General features: G+C 36.4%; 3 protein-coding genes across 4 annotated transcripts; 1 reads left to right on the top strand and 2 right to left on the bottom strand.

The window, feature by feature from the left end:
• Positions 1-1476: 1476 nt before the first annotated feature.
• Positions 1477-9802, bottom strand: LOC133870983 (WAT1-related protein At5g64700-like). 2 transcript variants are annotated; one of them, XM_062308304.1, is made up of 7 exons: positions 9665-9802; positions 6680-7054; positions 6146-6208; positions 5678-6011; positions 4520-4681; positions 2728-2879; positions 1477-1780 (listed from the first exon to the last, which is right to left on the bottom strand). In XM_062308304.1, the coding sequence occupies exons 2-7, from the start codon at positions 6877-6879 to the stop codon at positions 1654-1656; spliced, it is 1038 nt and encodes a 345-aa protein (XP_062164288.1). In that variant the 5' UTR covers positions 6880-7054; positions 9665-9802; the 3' UTR covers positions 1477-1653. The 2 variants fall into 2 exon arrangements, with proteins under 2 accessions (XP_062164288.1, XP_062164287.1); XM_062308303.1 differs by having other exon boundaries at positions 6680-7060; positions 9665-9798.
• Positions 9631-10161, top strand: LOC133871513 (transcription repressor OFP15-like). Its single transcript, XM_062308951.1, has one exon. It carries the CDS (start codon positions 9631-9633, stop codon positions 10159-10161), a length of 531 nt encoding a protein of 176 aa, XP_062164935.1.
• A 608-nt stretch (positions 10162-10769) lies between these two features.
• On the bottom strand, positions 10770-14446 carry LOC133872074 (tRNA (guanine-N(7)-)-methyltransferase). Its single transcript, XM_062309588.1, has 3 exons — positions 14339-14446; positions 12169-12245; positions 10770-11713 (listed from the first exon to the last, which is right to left on the bottom strand). Exon 3 carries the CDS (start codon positions 11694-11696, stop codon positions 10938-10940), a length of 759 nt encoding a protein of 252 aa, XP_062165572.1. The 5' UTR covers positions 11697-11713; positions 12169-12245; positions 14339-14446; the 3' UTR covers positions 10770-10937.
• Positions 14447-14723: the final 277 nt, after the last annotated feature.

Below are 14723 nucleotides of genomic sequence, written 5' to 3'. Positions count from 1 at the left end.
TGAATTGACAATTAGGGTAAAAATCACCAAGTCACTACAATCATACTCTAATATCATAGACAACCCAAACTAGAACCTTAATATAGCATGTAAAAGCCTAGTTACGTAATAAAACCCTAATTAATAAAGGAGATTACTTCTTGTATCGAACGTTCGGTGTCGATGTCGATAGTTTGGCTAACAAGGGTCGAACGTTCGGTCATAAGCATGAAAGACTTACAAAATCCTACTTAAACCTATCACCCAACTAAACCAAAGGCTCCTAATAATCCTATAAAGGAATATCAAACCATAATAATGTGATATAACATGGAAAGTACCATTCATATCTTTTCGAAAATATAGCTAAGCATGATTATTATAAAATAAAAAAATGCAACATAATTAGATGTTTTTAAAACCCACCTGATGTTTGTTAAACAACAAAAAGAGTAGATTAAAACCAATAAAAACATGTTAATATTTTATAACGAGATTAAGGTTTAAAAGTTACATTCTCTTGGGGATGAAGCCTCAACAAAAGTCACATTTTCTCTCTCTAGGACCTCTCTCTCTCTCTCTCTCTCCTCTAGGGTTGCTGATGTAAAGGGATAACAAAAATGGTGTTTTCTGGGCGTAAGAATGGCTTTTATATGGTTTCTGACATGCTCAAAGGGTTGAGGTGGCTAAAAGGATAAAAATATTCTCAGACAGGCTCAAATGTTGAAAGTACGAAAATCTCGATTGTTCAAGTGAGAACGTCGAAAGTTTGGAGAAAGAAGGTCTCGATCGTTCAAGTGGGAATGTCGAACACTCGGGAAAAAGATCTCGATCATTCGAATGGGAACTTCGAACGTTCGAAAACTCAGATTTGTGTTTTTAAAGAAAATGCAGGTTTCAAAGGCTTTACGAAAATTCAATTTATAGCATTTTATTGAAAATCATTTATATGTGACTTTCAATAGGGATTTTCGATTTATTAAACACTTATAGGGATATTGCTAAACTGGTCCTTGCAAGATTTGGTGTAGTGCTCCCAACCTTTTCTGCAGGTGTGCTCAGTAGTCACATATTATATTTGTCAGTATGAACACGATTGAAAACAAATAGATAGATACATGATTCGGCCGTGCCTACTGTGTGCGAGTGAGAGATGCAATAATTTATGGCATGCACGTATGGCAGCAAAACGTTTTGTAGTTTATGCGCAATGAGTAACATATACGGCCCTAAATGTGAAATGTTTCATTGATTGTGGCAAACATTCTGTTCCTATTTACAAAACAAATCTTATAATGATTTGTAAATTAGTAAAGCAAGGTTGGGTTATAATGATTCCTGGATTGTGCAAAATGCTTTGGAACAAATAGATCAACATCCCTCTAATCTCTATAATTGGGCTCATGCATGGTAAATACATTGATCTTTTCTTTCAATTGCTTCTGCTTTTGTGAAATCTATCTGTCTATCAATTGTACAAAAGAAAAAGTCAATTCATAAGAGGAAGTATGTTTATACCTTTAATTCATCCTCCAACAAGCCATTGACATCAAAATACTATCTACAACAATTTCTTAGCCAATTTTCAATACAAAAATCATAACAAAATCTAATAATAGAATAATTTCTGCTTTTGGCCATTTGTATCACAAGAATTACAGCTTCCTCTGTACGTCATGGTTGAACTAAGGGAGAGTAAATAGAATCATCATCTGCCACAATCCTTTCCTTCTCCATGTCATTGGCTTTTGCCCATAGAATTAAGTAAAGGCCCAATATAACCAAAACTCCTCCTATGATGCTACACAACAAGGAATAAGCAAAATGAATTTAAACGGAAAATAAATTACACAATTGTTTCTTAGCCAACTCAAAATTTTAGACAGAATCATTGATTTTAACCAAATAATAATAATGATAATCCTGTAAGGAAGCATATACATCACCACTAACTCAAATTTGCGTTGATTTTGCAAAAGGAAAAAAGTGGTTGTTTTACCTAGTGAATCTCGACCTAAGATATTAATGTTTCTATTTAGAGATATTGTTATAATATTAATTAAATGATTAAACTTAGTATTTCCTATCAGATTCGGATTAAGCTTTTGAAATAAATTAAATTATGCTTAAAATGGTATCAGAGCAAAAGTCTTGACTTTGAGCATTAACTCTACAATTTATCTTCCATTTATATGAAAATAATTTACATCTTTTATGGTTTGACACATGAGGGGGAGTATTAAGTCTTAATTAAATAATTAAATTTACTTCTTTTTATCAATTTAAACTTTTGGAATAAGCTCTAAGTTAACATAACATAATATCAAAACAAAGATTATTTATATTTAAGTAATCTTTCAAAAATACATTTTTGGAAATCGTTGAGTATGCTTGTTTTTAAGCGGACAAACTTATTGCTTGGTGAGGTCATTGAAAGGCAAGAACTTGAAGACAAGGGTATACTTGGTAAGAAAAATAGATCGGGTGGCTGTGGTATCACATTTAGAGGATGATACAAAAACACCCATTACACATCAATTATACACTTTCTTCTTGCATGCGGTGGGACCTACCATCACATGGGTTCACCCCATGTGAGTGGGGGTGTGTAATGGCCCTAATGGGTTTGTAATGTGGGTGTTTTTTTTATTATTACTCATAACATTTATAGACAATTAATTCTCATTCAATAACATTTTAGGCCATATATAGTGGAATTATAGAGAAATAAAATTGGAAATTACATACCTGCCCAAATGTGCAGAATTTCCCAGAAAAAAAATCTGTAGAAGAAACGAGAAAACGACAAGAAGTGGGTTAAATGCGGCTGTGAACACAGAGCCCTTCTTCTTAATGGACCACGTCATCACGTAATATGATAACCCTGTCACCAAAACTCCCTGCAATTCACCCAACCCGAAACTGGTCGTTTAGTACATGAAAGCTATTGGATATATATGCCGCTGTCATGTTTGAAAATGTTAATCAATGTTAATCATGCATTTTGATAAACAAATCCCACATATCTTTTTGTCATTTTCTTCCTTAATTAAAAACTAAATCAATGGAGAGAAAAACCAAAGATCTGTTTGTTAATGTTAATGTGTTTTGGAATTTTTTTATTTTTATTTTTTTTAATGAAATGTTCAGTATTTAAGTAGTTTGTTAATATCTTTTGATCCTTTTGCCTATTCCCTATATATATATATATATATATATATATATATATAATGGCCTAGTGGGTGGCTCTGGCTAAGAGAGGGTGGGTTCTCTTTTTCTTTTCCTCTTTTCCTTTCTCATGTGATAAAGAAAAAATTGGTGAACAATCTCTTTTTTATCCCAGTCACCCTATATAATGGGGGTAAGAGAAATGTTGTCTTTTATTTTCTTATCATTCTTTTATCCTCTCATTTTAAAAATTAACTATTAAATCTGCATGATTCACAAGTGGGTTCTATATGTGTCCTACAGATCTAATGGTTGATTTTCAAAATGAGAGGATAGAAGAAGGACCCAAGTGTACTAAATAGCATACCTCATGGGGTAATTACTGTTCGTTGTTAATCTTTTCTAGTTAATTACTTCTTTATGGCACGTTTAGGTGTTTAAATTTTTAAAATTTAAACTCAACTATAATTTATTGCGCGAATTCCAAGGCAAAATAAAGTTGAAAAGATGCTTAGATAGTTTGAGTTTCTGAGATAGAATTAGAAAAAGTTAAACAAAATCTAATTTGTTTTTGAAAAACCCAAACACTATTGCAAATAGAATTCAAATTTTATTTGGGTCCAAACATGCCATTAATCTTTAAGTATTTAATGAATATCATCACATGATCATCTAGGACACTTTTACTAAATAATTGAATTGTTTAAGACTATTAATTATAGTAACCTCTTGACTGAAATTACTAAACCTAGACTTAGGTGATCAACTCTATAAATTACTTAAGAAGAGATATTGAGATCCCTTGTTGAGATTATGGATCCTATATTAACAATAAATGTTTCAACAATCCTTAATTAACGAGACATGCTATTTAGTACACTTGGGTCATTCTCATATCTTTTTATTTTGAAAATTAATCATTAGATCTGTAGGATTCACACAGAATGATATAGATCCAATAATTAATTTTTAAAATGGAATGATAAGAAAATACAATAAAGCATTTATCTTAATTAACCATGCAAGATCTCATTCAAATGCACTAACATATTAACTAGACGTTTCCATTTCAATTACTAAGATAAATCATGCTAGCTATCACATGGTAGTTAATATGTCATACTGTTTTCAAATAAAGAACCAATTTTATTATTACCAATAAACTCGATTTAAAAACCTACAAGGAAAAGATTTTCTAAATCACATGCAATACAGTTTAAGGACTTCAATTCATCTAATTAATTATAATTGGCTCAAAAAAAAAAATTATTGTGACTATTTAAATAAAAAATAATTATTAAATAACGTCAAATTCATAATTGGCTTTAAATTTAAGATACCAACCCTAACGCGTATGTATATATTGGCTTACTCCAAGTAATATTGTGATCAAGACAAGCCCTCCTTCCCACTTTAGATTCCAAGATGACCATGATATGACAAATGCTGTGACTATGGCAGTTTGAATTGTGCCAAATAAGCTCATCATCGCCGTTAACGACAGTTCAGCTGGGTAAAACTGAATGACACGCCCCTGCAAAATTTAGACGACTACCTTAACTATATTAAAAATGTTTTGCCCAACATAAAAATGGGGCATTATATTCATGATAATGTTAGCATTGAGTATACGTGTGTGGGAGTGTAGAAAGGTTTGAGTCTTAGATTAGAAAAATGTTAGAACTGTGAGAAATAATACATTATTTGTAATTGGGCTCAAACCCATAGGCTTAAGGTTTTGGGTTGAGTGGTGTTTTAACATGCTATATTATAGGCTCACTAAAAGACTTCCTTAAGGTATTAATCTCCCTAACAAATGGTATCAGAGTGGATAGTAGTGTGCAGTATGGTGGAGTGGCACAAGTATGCCCAATGATCCATGAAGCAAAGATAAAGGTGGAAGGTGAGAGCAGGGGCGGAGCTACCAAGGGCTTTGGGCCGGCTTCGGTCCCCCCAAGCCCCAAAGTTTTCCCTAAAAAGAAAAAAAAATTTTCCCTTAAAAAGAAAATTTTAAAACTTTACCCCTAATTTTTTTTTTCTTTAGTTCCCACCCCCTAAATTTATTTTTTCAATTTTGCCCTCCCAAATCTCAAATCCCAAATGCTAGCTCCACCCCTGGTGTGAATATGAATAAGGTCCTTGAAATAAGGGGCAAAGGTTAATGACACGAGTACAAATGAGAGTTCATGGGCTAAGGATAAAAGAGTGGCGTGGGCGAACCCGCATGGCCCACTAGTGATCTTGGAAAGAGCCTATAAGACTGATAAAAAAAATAAAAAAAAAAATTCCTTAGAGGGAGAGTGCAGCAATGTGACATGGTGATGAACTTACATGTATGAGCGTAAAAAGGTTTGAGTACTCGAATATTAAAAAGATGTTATAAGTGTGAGTGATAATATAGTTAGCACAGTTGAACTCAAACTTATAGACTTAAGCTTTTAGGTTAAATGATGTCTCGACATGCTAACTCATCATCAATCTCCCTAACATTGAGGGTGGATCAACTTAATTGCAGAGATCTTTTTCTTACCACTAAAATATTCCAAAAGCTTGTGGCAAGCACCCCAACAACGATCATGACGCTGCCAAGGACGACGCTATCACTTGTTCCTTTAATGTTAAACAACATAGAGGTTAGAACGACTGGCCCCTTCCACAACACTAGAGCCAATGCACCGGCAGCCGAGAGGAGCAGACCCCATATCTTCGCCTGTCCGTTAACGTTCCAACATCTGAGATTTTCTTGACCGAACATGAGTGCCATTATAAATACTACGGAGGGGACCAAGTTCAGTCCAACGCTTTGATAGGTCGATGCTACAAATTGCAGGGACAGTGTCATTAGCATCTGACAAAGAGTAATCCTACAAAACAAGGTATATAGAGATAAATTAATAATAATTAATTAAACAAATTGCTCAAAGGCCTGTACTAGTTTAGTTTAAATATGTCAGAATTATTTCCAATTTCTACAACAAGAAAAAGATTTGCACTTAACTGCAAGAGTCCCAGAAGGAATGCATAGCATACTATCTTGAAGGAGAGTGGAGGCCTTTTGTTCCTGCATGCGACCAAGGACAACTGATCAATGCTTCAAATCCTAGTTTTCGAGGAAAAATACAATTGAAGGTTAAACATTCTCTAATCTCTCCCATTCTCTCTCCTTTTCCTTCCAAACTGGGAAGAAAGGAAATGGTGGATAGAGGGAAAAAGAATCCGTCCATTTCCTTAATTTCCCAATTCGGATTAGTTGGAGACAATCAAGAGCAAGGTCTTACGAAGAGATCAGTTGGAGACAAGCTCTGCAATCCTTGGGATTCTAACTGATTTTCTTATTTTTCTTTTTTGTTTTGGTCTAAAAGAGTGTGATTAATGGCTAAACTCGTGGACAAACAAGAGAGGAAAAAATTTATTATCGCAAGAAATTTATGGCTCTGATACCATATTAAATCATCACTTAATCCAAAAGTTTAAACCGATAGAAATAGGTAAATTTAATCATTTAATCAATACTTTAACAGAAAACACTCACTTCTCGAAGAAGAAGGCGAGAAGGGCCAAGACAATGGTGGCGATGATATGCTCGTAGACTACAATGACAAGAGCACTAATGCCAGTGGAGGTAACTGATTCTATCAAAATCATGAAAATTGCGAGGCAGAGTTCGTTCAAGCTCAGGAACAAGTATGGCTTGCTTTCCTCTAACACCCACAATAACCTCGTCCTGTCCATTTCCTGCTCTCTAACTTGCTTTTCTTCTTCTTCTTCTTCTTCTTCTTTTTACTCCTTTTGTTTCACCATTCACTGAACAGATGGGGTGCGCTTTATCAAGAAGCTAGGGTGAAGTTGACTCATAAAGTGTAGCTGATTTGGATGCCTCCTTGAATGTTAGGTTGACCTTCAGAAGCTACAACTACCACAGGCACGTGTTGGGTTCGATGCAACGTAGGACAAGCATTAAAATGACATGAAAGTTTCATCTCATGTTTGCATTCATTTACTTCTTATTAATGTATTTTATTTACTTTGTGTTCATTTCAAATTTCCGATATTATTTTATGTGCATTTATTTTCTTGGATGAAAACCCTTAAACTTGGCTCACAGCCACATATCAGAATTCTCTCAAATTTTCTGTTCGAATTTAAAAGAATTCGGGCAGATGATTGTGAGAGCTAGAGCACTTATGAAATTTACCTGATTGGATAAATAGTTGGGCATCCCAATTTTTATTTGATTAGGTGAGTTTCATGAGTGCTCTCTCACAATCACCTGTCCTAATTCCCCTTACTCAGAGGGTGGCTTGCGCTAAGATGGTAGTTGCGAGCCACTCTTCTATGAGAGGTGGCTGTCAGCCATCCCTCTGTTAGGCATTGGATCCTTTTTTCTTTTTTAAATTAATTTTTTATTAGAGGGGTATAATTGTATCTCATCCATTTCTATTACTTAGAGTTTCGAATCTATCAAATTGAATATTACAATTGTAATATCACGGAACATTAATTCATTAATAATTAACTCTTGCTGCGTCTCCCACTACCTATTCACCAAGTAAATAAGTGTCCTAAGGAATACTGGGACCCTTACTAGAGGGCTCACAACGCAAGACTTGTTATTTGCATAATAAGATAACCAATTCTACGTCTATAAATAAATAATAATAACTAGAACATTAACTAAAAACATCATAGAAAAACATAGCATAAACATCAAGTGTCACGGTCTAAGGTCTAAGACTAGTCATCAAGTCAATATAAAATATTACATCTTAAGTCTAAAAAGTCACTAAAAAGTATCTCAAGGCTTAGAGCATAAATAATCAGACAAACTGCATTCTAACTCTTCAAAAATCAGGCTAGTATCCTCCAAGGCTTTCGAAAACGATAGCTTCGTCCTCCTTGAAACCGACATCTATATATAGACCAACTATAAAACAAAACATGTTTTACATGTGGAAATAAATCAAGGCCTAATTTCACAACTTAGCGAGTTAAATACATTCAGAATATGTCATCATGCGGTGAACTCAAACAATTTACAAACAATTTATAAAAAGAGTGGTAAACCACATGTAGTATTATGCAACAGTGTTATTGTCAGTGACAAGGCAAAAAATCATGACGATACAATATAACTATAATATATGATATTTCAAGTGAATATGTCATAGTCAAACTCCATATGGTCTATTTGAGTCTACCCTTTCTTGATAAGGTTTGCATCTCTTGGCATGTAACCATTTGGGCCATATTCCCCACCCCCCACCCGCCAAAAAAGAAAAGAAAAAAAGAAAAAAGAAATGCTAGGGGGTGGTTTGCAAGCCACCCCAGAGTTGCTACTGGCCTCCTTTGGGGTGGTTCATTGCCACCCTAGGCACATGGGGGTGGCCGTGCACCACCCTCGATCCCATCTGGGGTGGCGCAGGCCACCCCAGTCGATAAGGGTGGTTGAGGGTCTCGTGCTCCATCACCTTGAAGGTAGCTGAGGCCTCGATGGACATGTTCACGCCCCCATGCTCCCCGAACTCGTGGCGCGCTGCCGTTGGTTCCTCCCACGTTGGGAGCATTTGTTGTTTCTTGGTGGTGATGAAGTTCTCGTCGGACAAGGCATCGGAGTTGGCTTGTTTCTTGTCGGAGAAGACAAAGCTTTGGGTTTTGGTTTCAACTTTGGGTTTTCTCTCCCTACTATTTGTCAACACGTGTCTTCTTCCCCCATTCATGTGCGGATATAAAGGTTGATGGGGTGGGGGCATTTTTGGAAGAAAAAATGCATTGAAAGGTCACATGCAACTCACGTGACTGACTTTCCGTCCAAACAGATGGGCGAATTGACAGATTATATTTTTTGCCACGCGTTGGCAAGTTCAGAAGGGTCATATCTAAAATTTGGTACATTATGGGGTATATTACCAGGCCGTGGATAAATCATAGGGGCAAAGTGTCTTTTTTCCAAAAATTAAATAATCGTACTTGAGTTGAGTGCTGGAGCTCGAACTCGGCCAAAATAATCGAGCTCGAGCTCGATCTCGATCTCACACAAGGATCCAACATTGGCGAACAGAGTATGAACACAAAAACTAAGATTGTCGCGAGCTCAAACTTTAGAGAAATTTATTTAAATTTAAAAAATCAGGCTTCATAGAACATACATTCTTATTCTAGTTTTAAACAAATTATATTTTGGATATTTGGTTGGAGGAGTTATAATTTCCAGATAAATCCCCTTGAAATCTAGTGTAATCTGTAAAATCCCGCAAAGATTGCCCAAAATAGCAGCTTATTAAATTCATCAGATTTTAGAACGGCCAAAAATCTCAAAAGGAAGCAAGCAAACAACCTCCAACAAAATTCATTTAATCTAATTAATGACTCCAGAAATGGTTGTGTGTTTTCTTTCAAATTCGGCAATCTACAAATCAAAGTCTGTTCATCCACTCATTCATATAAATCAAACCCATCTTCATAGTTTTCACTACTATACCAACCATGCACTCCAAAAAGAAACCATCTTCGATATTACCTGCTTGCTTGCTCACCAAAACTTCATTCACTGTCGATGATCACAACCCATCCAACGCCCACGATGATATCGGAGGACAACAAGAATCGCCCAGATACACGGAGTCACCAACAAACCTCCGTGGGACCTCAAGGTTCTTCGTTCAAACAGGCGCGTCGAGATCACTCGCCGATGAAGCTCGAAGAAGCGCGCGCCAACCCGACCAGGAACATGGAAGAGAAGCAGGACAGGATGTTCAACTCCGTGGGAACAGCGGCGCAGAAGGCGTCAAACTCCCCGGGGCTTCCCTCGCCGTTGTGCAGTACTCGCTGGAGCCTTACACGGAGTTCCGACGGTCCATGATGGAGATGGTGGGGTCTAGATTAGAGCGTAATCTCACCGTAGATTGGGATTACTTGGAAAAGCTTGTGCTTTGTTACTTGGAGCTTAACGAGAAGAGCTGCCGGGAGTATATAATAAGCGCATTTTCCCATTTGCTTGTAGAGTTGCTTGGATGAAGAATTCTCAATCTCATGATACATGCCCAAGAAACATAATTTTATTTTTTTATTTTTTTATTTTTATTTCAGTGAAATAAAATAAAATAAAAATATAAAGATGGTGACCCTACAGAAATATCCTTTATAGAGTTTTTTATTTTATTTTATTTTATTTATAAGAAATGATATTTATACAACACATTCATATGAGTTAGGATCCATGTGAATGAGACCCATCACATGGATCTCACCTCATGTGAGTGTCTTGTGTAAAAGTTGTGTAAATCTTGTTGTATAAGAATCACAACCCCTTAAACCACGCTTAGCCAAATCCATTGTTGAACTGACTGTTATTTTCAAAATACAATAGTGACAATGAAAGGAAAGGCCCCTAGAAAGCTGTTACATCAAGATATGTGAAAAGTGAATGCATCTGATCCTAATCCATCCATGTGCATCAAGTAAGCTGTTGACATACAATTCACTGTCACATTGAAACATGCAACAGAATATCAGAAGAAAGATTCATGCCTTGCGGCATTGCCCTTCTTCAATGAAGATGTGATATTGCTGCATCTAGCCTTAGCCTATTGTCCTAAGACCTCACAAAAGTTAGAACAAGTCAATTATAACTATCGCACACTTTTATTGTTTGTAGTCTCAGACTCTCAATAACACAAAAAATTGCACATCACATATTTGGAAAAACCAAATGATCCTAATGAAGACTAACTGAGCAACAATAATCATCCATTAAGTCAACTGAACTTGGGCAGTCTGAGTTTCTCCATGTATTATAGGGATGGCATAAAGCGTCTGTAAACTGCTTGGAAAGTCTGTCCACCATTCCTAGCAACCTTCTGTCCTTCCTCTGTTGCAGAACTCAAAAGCTTTACAACCGGATCCGCTTCAAGCTCTTCCTCTGTGAGGGCTTCAAACATGGGGTGACTCTCTAAACAAGCCTTCATCCACTCTCCAAGCTCTTCCACGTCTGTAATCGTGTATATAATCCCGCCAACCCCAAGAGCATAAGCATACTCATCTAACAGGTGTTTACTGATCACTCGACGACGGTGATTCTTCTCTTTAAAGTGTGGATCCGGGAACAAGAAGAACATCTTTGAAAGCTGTCCTTTCTCAAAGTAATTTGGAAGATATTTCATGGAATTTGTCCGAACCACTGAAACATTTTGGTATTGACCTGGATTTGCCACCCTCAGTGCTGAAATTCGCTCCTTGACATACTCTGTTACCTTATCCCTAAGTTCCATCCCAATCATTAGGGTCTCAGGGAAAAGGGTCGAAAGACTAATTAGCAGTCCCCCAAAACCACAACCAACATCTGCAAATTGGATCTTCTTGGCACCATCAATCTTATCAGATGAAGGAAAGAACAGAGGATAATGAAGCGAGTAGTCGACATGACAAGGGGTTATTGGTATTGGGAAGTGAGAATCACTTAACGGGTTGCTGTGTGCTCGCGCCCTGTAGAAACGCTTCCGAGGCAGGCCAGTTGACTTGCTGATATTTGCATTTGCATTGTTTTCCAACATGGTTCTTTTCTGCAAAGCTGCATCATAATAGCAAGTGAGATTTTCAAGACACCTCTGCCCAAACTTAGGGAGATTAAAATGAAATACCAAATAATGTGCTTTTCTTAATTACTAATCAAAGTCTTCTTCAGAAGATGTATGATAAGCACAAACACACTCAATATTATAAAATTCAGAAAAAACAAGTGCAAGGAATTGTAATAATATGGGGTTAAAGTTATTCATGAACAGCTCAAGTGCTATACGAACCCGAGTTCAGGAGTCTAAACAAAATTTTAACTCAATTATTAAACGAGCCAAACTCATATAAGCTTGACTTGAATCGATTTAGGCTCATAGACTGCTCGTATATGAACTTGATTTGGCTTGTTTTGCATTTAAAACTAGTAAAAATCTAATATGTATAATACTATATATATATGCGCGCGCTTACCAATCAATATCCAAACCTTAAAAATGCTTCATCACTTACCAAATCTTCTACCTTGGTAAAAAAATGGCAGACAGGAGTCCAAAATGCTGCACACCCTCCTCAACTGAAAAAAGGATCTGTTTTGACATGAAATGGATATATCCATAAGGGTCATCCAAAAAGTAAATATCCAAACTAAATAATTAAATGAGAAGATACGTGTGGGAGTTCAAATATTCATTTGAAAAAATATCAAATCACTATCCAGCTTTAGATCAGCATCAAATCACTATTTGAGTCTTTAATTTTGTAATAAGCTCTATGGGTTTTACTTGTTTTTCAAAAAGATCATCCTGCCTATTTCCTAACAGAACCCACCCTTGGAGATTTTTTTTTTCCAAAATAATTGCAAAAAAAAGAAAAAAGAAAAAAAGGTGGGCAACCCCACCCTCCTTCCTATACGGGGAGGAGGAAGGATAGCCACCAATCCCGTGGAGGAGAGATGTGGTTATCCTTCCTTCATGAGAGGAGGATGGGTGGCGCCCGACCCACCCTCCTCCACTGCAGGGTGAGGCAACCCTAGCCGTATGTTGGGGGGTGGGGCGACCTCATGGAGGAAGGTGGGTGGCCTGCTGGAAGGTCCACCACAACTTCCAGCAATCCTCTTTCTTTTTTATATAAAAATAAATTAAAAACAAACAGACAAATTTTGGACAAATTTTTCATGTGAGATATATTTTTATTTTCATATGGGTTCTGTTAGAAAATAGATGAAATAATCTATTTAAAAACTGAGTAAAACACATGGAATTGATTGCAAAAAATTCAAGGTACTGTTTGATATTTTGTCAACAAATAGTGTTAAGTCAAATTTTAACTCCCAGATTACAAAAAAGGGGTGGAGATTTGAGCTAATAATGTACTATAGCATTTTCTGTATTATTTAGTTGCTTACCTTTTTCTTTATAGATAGTACTATGGAAGATATAAAATTCCTTCACCGTGGCAAAAAATTCTTTTTCATATTTGAAAAGAGAATAAGCAAATGTGCTCAACAAGAATCACAAGATCAAAGAAGCCATAAAACTTTTCATTGCTATCCTCTGCTATGCTACGCTCTTTCCTCCGAGGACCACGTGATCTAGAAGACCCTCTTCCTCTACTTTTGCTGGATTTGACTCCATCACAGATCCCAAGGACCTCTGCCTTTGTGATATCAGTCTGTTTTCTTTAATAATTTTCATTCAAGTGTTTCTTTGTCTATCTGACTGAAATGTGAGCCGAGTATGAGCTTGAGCTCGCCTTGTTTGGTTTATTCGTGTCGAGAGTTGGCTGATTCTGGTTGAGCTAAGTTCAAACATTCTTCTAGCCGTGCTCGAGCCATGCTCGAGCCTATATATACTTTTTTCAAGCCGAGTCGATACAATAAATATTCAACTCGACTTAGTTCGATAACAACCCTACATAGGGTGCTTCAGATTAAGATATTTTATCCAAATCAATTTCATCTGCATCTTTACCTCATAATAATCACCAGACATCATCATTTCCTACCCTTAGAAAGTCCATGGCAGCCTCCGCCATTCACTTCCCCCTCCTATGCGAAAATATAACCTACAAACATTACCTTTATAACTAGCCAACCACATTCCAACAAGGCGATCTAGTATGACACTATTCCCATACCAACACAAGGAACTACAACAACTTTTTAAGTTAACAAAGAAAGTAAGTTATCTGCCTTGTAAATTACTTTTTAAAGCTGGTACAAAAATCACCTCACCAATCCAAAATTTATCTGGTTTCTGCAAGTTGCAGCAGAGGGCTCTGATACTTCATCTATTGACCTTACATATACTTTCAAGCCCCGAATTTGCAAAAACATTCCAAGAAGAATCCGGCCAACTCTTTTGAAGTTCAATATTGTACACCCAGAATCTCAAACAGTATTAATCATTACGTTCCAATAAAAACAAAAAATAAAAAAATAAAAAGTGCTAAGTGAAAGACTAGCAGAAAATCTATTGTCAATTCATGCTTATCTAGCCCTACTCTTTCTGAGAAAAAAAAAAAAAAGAAGAAGAAGAGAAAAGAAGAACAAAAGTAAACACAAAACACAAGGTTTAACCTATTAGAAACCAGTTAGCATAGCCATCAATGACTGAGTTTTTCTGATATCCAACATTATAATCGTAATCAACGAAAACAGAGAGAAAAAAGAAAGGCTTACCTGATGGAGCTGGACGGACGGAAGAAGAGTGAAGCCCTTGAGATGGAGCCGAAATTTGCTCTGAGAGACGAAACGGAAATAATAGGGCGATTGAAAGAGATTTGAATTTGGGCCTGGTTCATAGTTGAGCCCAGCTGCTTCCTGGACCCGAAGCTCACCCATTTATGGTTGGGCAACCTCACTCATACGGGCCCCAGGGAAGGGCTGAACAGTACGTATGATATTTCAACGCTTAGAGCACTTGTAATGGGCTCGTCAAAATTTCAGCAAATTTTGACTAAAAATGCCACTTTTGTTATTTTAGCTACTTAGTTTTTAAGAGCTCTAAATATCAAACTCACCAAATATTCTCTACTTCAAAATAAATACTATTTTTTATTACCTT

The sequence above is a fragment of the Alnus glutinosa genome, chromosome 6 (assembly GCF_958979055.1).
Source record: "Alnus glutinosa chromosome 6, dhAlnGlut1.1, whole genome shotgun sequence".
Taxonomy (NCBI): domain Eukaryota; kingdom Viridiplantae; phylum Streptophyta; class Magnoliopsida; order Fagales; family Betulaceae; genus Alnus; species Alnus glutinosa.
The sequence above is the reverse complement of the archived record's forward strand: the minus strand, read 5'-3'. Positions and strand labels throughout refer to the sequence as shown.